Source organism: Solanum stenotomum, chromosome 8 (assembly GCF_019186545.1).
Source record: "Solanum stenotomum isolate F172 chromosome 8, ASM1918654v1, whole genome shotgun sequence".
NCBI lineage: Eukaryota > Viridiplantae > Streptophyta > Magnoliopsida > Solanales > Solanaceae > Solanum > Solanum stenotomum.
Window position 1 is genome coordinate 45,774,669 of NC_064289.1, and position 5,724 is coordinate 45,780,392.

General features: G+C 37.1%; 1 protein-coding gene across 1 annotated transcript; it reads left to right on the forward strand.

The window, feature by feature from the left end:
* On the forward strand, nt 1–5,120 carry LOC125874499 (protein CNGC15b-like). Its single transcript, XM_049555400.1, has 7 exons — nt 1–300; nt 559–1,111; nt 1,245–1,457; nt 1,957–2,249; nt 2,768–2,879; nt 2,954–3,190; nt 3,325–5,120. The coding sequence occupies exons 1-7, from the start codon at nt 272–274 to the stop codon at nt 4,018–4,020; spliced, it is 2,133 nt and encodes a 710-aa protein (XP_049411357.1). The 5' UTR covers nt 1–271; the 3' UTR covers nt 4,021–5,120.
* The last annotated feature ends 604 nt before the right edge of the window (nt 5,121–5,724 follow it).

Genomic DNA, 5,724 nt, shown 5'->3' on the forward strand with positions numbered 1-5,724 from the left:
TGTACTGTTAACTTGTACACAAGTTTGATGAAAATTATTGCTTCAAGATTTCTCACATGAAATTTATGTCTTTACTACTTTTTCTTCACATGATTTCTGTTGATGGAAAACCAACTAGTTTTTCTTTTGGTGGCTTACAATTCATCACGAGTCATTTTAGGGTGATTATTTTGTGAAAGTCAAATATTTTTATCTTTCCTCTGTTTCTACAGAAGATGATCGATAACCTTTAACCGAAGCCTACAGGAGACTGTTTTGTTTAGTCAGATTTATGGCTTATGGTAATTCGAGATCTGTAAGGTTTGTCGAGTTCTTTCGTTATTACTTCATACTATTTGTCTCTACAGTAGAAAATGAGAGACTTACTACTACTTCTTATTAGCATTTTTAAATTTTGTTTTATATAATATTGAAATGACATATGCTTAAATGGCGCGACATAGATAATGAGGATTCATATAGAATTAGATTCGTACTTGTTGCTATTGTCGTAAACTGTTTATGACATTGGTGTAATATATGTTTACTGAATCTCCTTTTACACATACCGAACTTCAGATTCCAAGATGATCTTGAAGCAACAAAGTGTGCACCAGCTCATGAAGATAGTGTGATCACGGTGAAGCATAAGCTCGATGGAGTACGACAATCAGAGCCAGCCAGTAGAAAGAGTGATAAGAAGTATGACGGGGGTAGAAAATCCCTGAAATCTAAAGTACTATCACGAGTTTTTTCAGAAGACTATGAAAGAGTGAACAAAAAGATATTGGATCCTCGAGGACATGTAATTCGTAAATGGAACAAGATTTTCTTAGTATCTTGTTTAGTTTCATTGTTCGTAGACCCACTATTGTTTTACTTGCCAGTCGTTAACCAAGATATCTGCTTAGATATAGGAGTTACTCTGGAAATTATCCTCACAGTTATTAGATCAATAGCTGATACCTTTTACGTGATTCAGATTTTTGTTCGATTTAGAACTGCTTATGTTGCTCCATCTTCTCGTGTATTTGGGAGAGGAGAGCTTGTTATAGATACTTCGAAGATAGAACAAAGATATATTAGAAAAGGTCTCTTGATTGATGTCATTGCGGCCCTGCCTTTACCTCAGGTTAGTCACTAAAAACTTGGGAAACTGATTTTAAAAGTATGTATTTACGTGTTAATTAAGAGTAGAATTGTTTACAGTGATCATAAGTATAATGAACTTGTTTAAAGGATTCTATTGCTTCTTATTGTTTTAGGTGTTGATTTGGGCTGTTATCCCTAATTTAAGGGGCTCAACAATGGCAAACACGAAGAATGTCCTAAGATTCATTATCATTTTTCAGTATCTCCCTAAACTTTATCTCATATTTCCATTGTCGTCGCAAATTGTCAAGGCTACTGGTGTTGTGACTGAAACAGCATGGGCAGGAGCTGCTTACAACTTGATGCTCTACATGTTAGCAAGCCATGTAAGTGAAGTCTGAGTTCCCTGTTTGCTAGATGCTTCATTTTTCGCTAAAATAATGCTATACTGCATTAGATATTTATAGACGCATATCAAGAAAGTACTCTTCTATTTCATTTCCCAACTGCAGTACACAAATGAGAACATCATGGTTTTGTCTTTGTCACCGTTCAAGCCCATGACATAATATTTTCTGTTTTGTTCTAACAGACCTCACATATTTGTTCCTTGGGATACGACATATTGAACACAAAAGCATGCGTACCATGTGAACTTTTGCTCTGTGTTATAAATAACTTCACATTCCTCTCCCATTTTGATGTAAGAATGTAAAATCTTCTTCGGGAGCTCAGTAACCTATATGTCTGCCAGTCATTCTCCTTGGCCCTCCCTCATTAGCCCGACTTGGCTTATAGGTGTCACTATCTTTCATGTCTTACGAAATCCTCTCTTATAGAAGAAAATAATCATAAATAGCACTTGTTTTTTCTACAAAAATATAGGTACTGGGAGCTTGTTGGTATCTTCTATCAATTGAGAGGCAAGAAGCTTGTTGGATGTACGTGTGCAATCTTGAGAAGCCATCTTGTGATTATGGATATTTTGACTGCCAGAGTATAAATGATCCACAAAGGAAGTCCTGGTTCAATTCCAGCAACATTACAAGACAATGTGACCCAAATAAAAGTGATTACCCATTTGGTATTTATGGTGACACGGTGACAGTTAGCGTGACATCTGCTTTGTTTTTCAACAAGTACTTCTACTGCCTCTGGTGGGGCTTGAAGAACCTAAGGTAAGTAAATCAATTTGATGTCTATTTTATCTAATCTTAAAAGTTAAAGGGATCTGAATACACAATTGGCAAACAGCAGCTCATTTGCTGACCTGATTCAGTTGGGGGTTGTTTGGTTGTTGGTTAGAGTTATCCAGGGATACGTTATGCAAGCATTAGTTATTCATATATTCCTTATTCTTTTTTTAATACATGAATTACTCAGTTCCAAACTAGCAACCAAACAACCTGGTTTACGTACTTCATTTGCAGTATGTGCAAATCAGTTTCATATTATATATGTTGACAGTAAAGGAGTTAAAATTAGTTTTTCTACTTTTTCCATGAAAAAGATGAGAAGTTTCATATATTCAGTACTTTACAATTGTGTAAGGTATAAAATATATATGTCTTGTGCTTATAGGAGGAGATTTCTTTTCTGAGGAAAGATTGGAGATTTTCCTCATTCATCCAAGAAATCAGCATTGCTGATTTTCGACGCGATCCTCAACTTCAGTTTTGTTTTGGTTGATATGCAGTGCTCTAGGACAAGATCTTTCTACAAGCACTCATATTGGAGAAATAAGTTTTGCCATCATAGTTGCAACGCTCGGCCTGGTTCTTTTTGCCTTGCTCATCGGCAATATGCAAGTTAGTTTTGCTCACTAACATTTACTATATTATTATAAGCTATTCAGGCACGACTAATTCACTTTTTCTGGCAGACATACCTCCAATCGACAACAGTCAGATTAGAGGAGTGGAGAATCAGGAGAATGGATACAGAACAATGGATGCACCACAGGCAGTTACCTCAAGAATTAAGGCAGTCAGTAAGGAAATATGATCAATACAAATGGATTGCTACAAGAGGAGTTGATGAGGAAGCTCTTATCAAAGGACTTCCTCTAGATCTTCGCAGAGATATCAAACGCCACCTCTGCTACGATTTAGTTCGAAGAGTAAGTTCTACAAGAATATATACTAAGGGATGTATTACACTTCATTTGCGTATGCTAGAAGTTCCATGGGATGGAAAAACATAGTATGCAAAATGATTGTATACCTTTTTTATATATCTTTGAAAATTTGGTAGGTACCACTGTTTGATCAAATGGATGAAAGAATGCTAGACGCAATATGTGAGAGGCTAAAGCCTGCATTGTGCACTCAAGGCACTTGTCTTGTGCGCGAGGGTGATCCTGTCAATGAAATGCTCTTCATAATTCGAGGGAATCTTGATTCTTACACCACGAATGGTGGCCGCACTGGTTTCTTCAATTCTTGCCGTATAGGTCCAGGTGATTTCTGTGGGGAGGAGCTGCTGACATGGGCTCTCAATCGACGTCCAAGTGTGATTCTACCATCCTCCACTCGAACAGTGAAAGCAGTTTCTGAAGTAGAGTCATTCGCACTTGTTGCAGAGGACTTGAAGTTTGTGGCAGCACAGTTTCGGAGGCTGCATAGCAAACAACTGAGGCACAAATTCAGGTTCTATTCGCACCAGTGGCGTACTTGGGCTGCATGCTTCATTCAGGCTGCATACCGGAGATATAAAAAACGAAAGGGTGTAGCTGAACTTGAGGCTCTAGAGAATTTGGTGAATGCAACAGAGTCGTTTAGTGGGCAATTGGATATGAATGCACCATCACCTAGATCAGGTTTTGCAGAATATGCAACAAGATGGGCAGCAAGTAGAAGGGGTCTTCACAAGCACTCTGATTCAGATTCCTCTGCAGTTAGTTCATTACAAAAGCCAGAAGAACCTGATTTCTCTGTTGATGATGAGTAACTTTGAAAAGTGATCCAGTTGTAATTTGTAAGATAAGGTGGATATGTACATCGGTTTGCATATTCTTTACTAAAATTTTGATATATAGGAAACGCATAATATACAAACATGTCCTTTAACTTGCTCTCAACTGACATTTATGCCCTCCAACTTTGGGTGTGAATAAGTAACTTTTAAACTTGTATAAAGTTGAACAAATAGACACATGTGTTCTATGTGACATAATACACGTGGGACACATGTGTCTACTTGTTCAACTTTATACAAGTTTAAGTGTCTACTTGTGTATACCCAAAGTTGGAGGGCAAAAATGACAATTGAAGTCAAGTTAAATGGCACGTTTATGTATTATGCCTATAAGAAACCTTACTGCAGCTTATTTACCATTAACATAAAGATTGTGAAGTTCAAAGAATAGAACAATGGCCTGAAACTTAGAAGCCTCTAACATGGAATCTGGTACAATTTACACTAAAAACATATCAATTTGTTTAAATAGGAGTCATCAAATCAATTTTCAAAGCATGTTTTCTTTGTCATGGTATAACCATCAACACAAAATATTGAGAAAAAAGAGTATCTTGAAATGGAAGAGTCTCGTGTTGGTGTTGAGGATTATGTAACTAATTAATGGTTCACATAATTAGTTAGTTAGTTAGTTAGAATGGAATCTTTGGTAGTTAGTGAATGACAGGCTGACAATTCATGCCTAAGAAATATTGTGTATATATGTATAGCTAAGATGTAAATCACACATTATGAATGAAGAAGCAGTTTCATTCTCTCTGATTTTTTTCTCTTCAGTTCTACTCATTACTCCATCAATGGAGCTCCTTCACATGGTATCAGAGCACAGTGGAGTCTCCTGTGTGTAAAGTTCATTAACTGATACAGTGAAGTCCTCCTTTCTCAGCTCTTCAATTTGCTGATCGAGTAACTTTTTGTTGTTTGATTTTGGATCTCTATTTCGAGGTCTGGAGGTTTAGTATAATAAATCATGGTGCTTATTGATGAAGTTGATGGATCTACTGGAGCTCAACTACAAGGAACGTCTTCGACTCAGATTGGGCTTGTTGATCATAATCACCCCCTCTTCATTCACTCATTGTTACTGGATAGTGGCTCGATTGCAGGAATCCTAAAGATTCGAGGATCGAAAGATTGTCCAGGAGAGAGCTCGAGGATTCAATCAATGGAGATGAATAGAAGAAGAGAGAAACAGAGAGGAGAGAAAGTGAATCTGTATATTTCATATATTCCCTGTAACTGATGATTACAATCTATTTATGAAGAATACATTTTAACTGACTTATTCTATCTAACAGATTCAGTTACACTAACAGTTTAACTAACTTCCAGTACACTGATCAACTAACATTTGATTATTGTAACAGTACTCCCCCCATACAAAAGATCCTTGACCTCAAGGATCAAAGGAAGGAAATCTTGTCTTCAGGACAGTAGCAAATTCCCAAGTGGCAACATCAGCTGGCAGTCCAACCCATTTAACCAACACTTGAGCAACAGCTTTGTTGCCTCGCTTAACCAACCTTCGTTGCAAAACAGATTCAGGACCAGGACAATTAGGATTAGCCAAATCAACAGTAGGAGGACAAGAAATGGAGGAAGGAACCTCATAACACCTCTTTAACAATGACACATGCACAGTAGGGTGTATCTTTACTGAACTAGGCAAAATGAGGG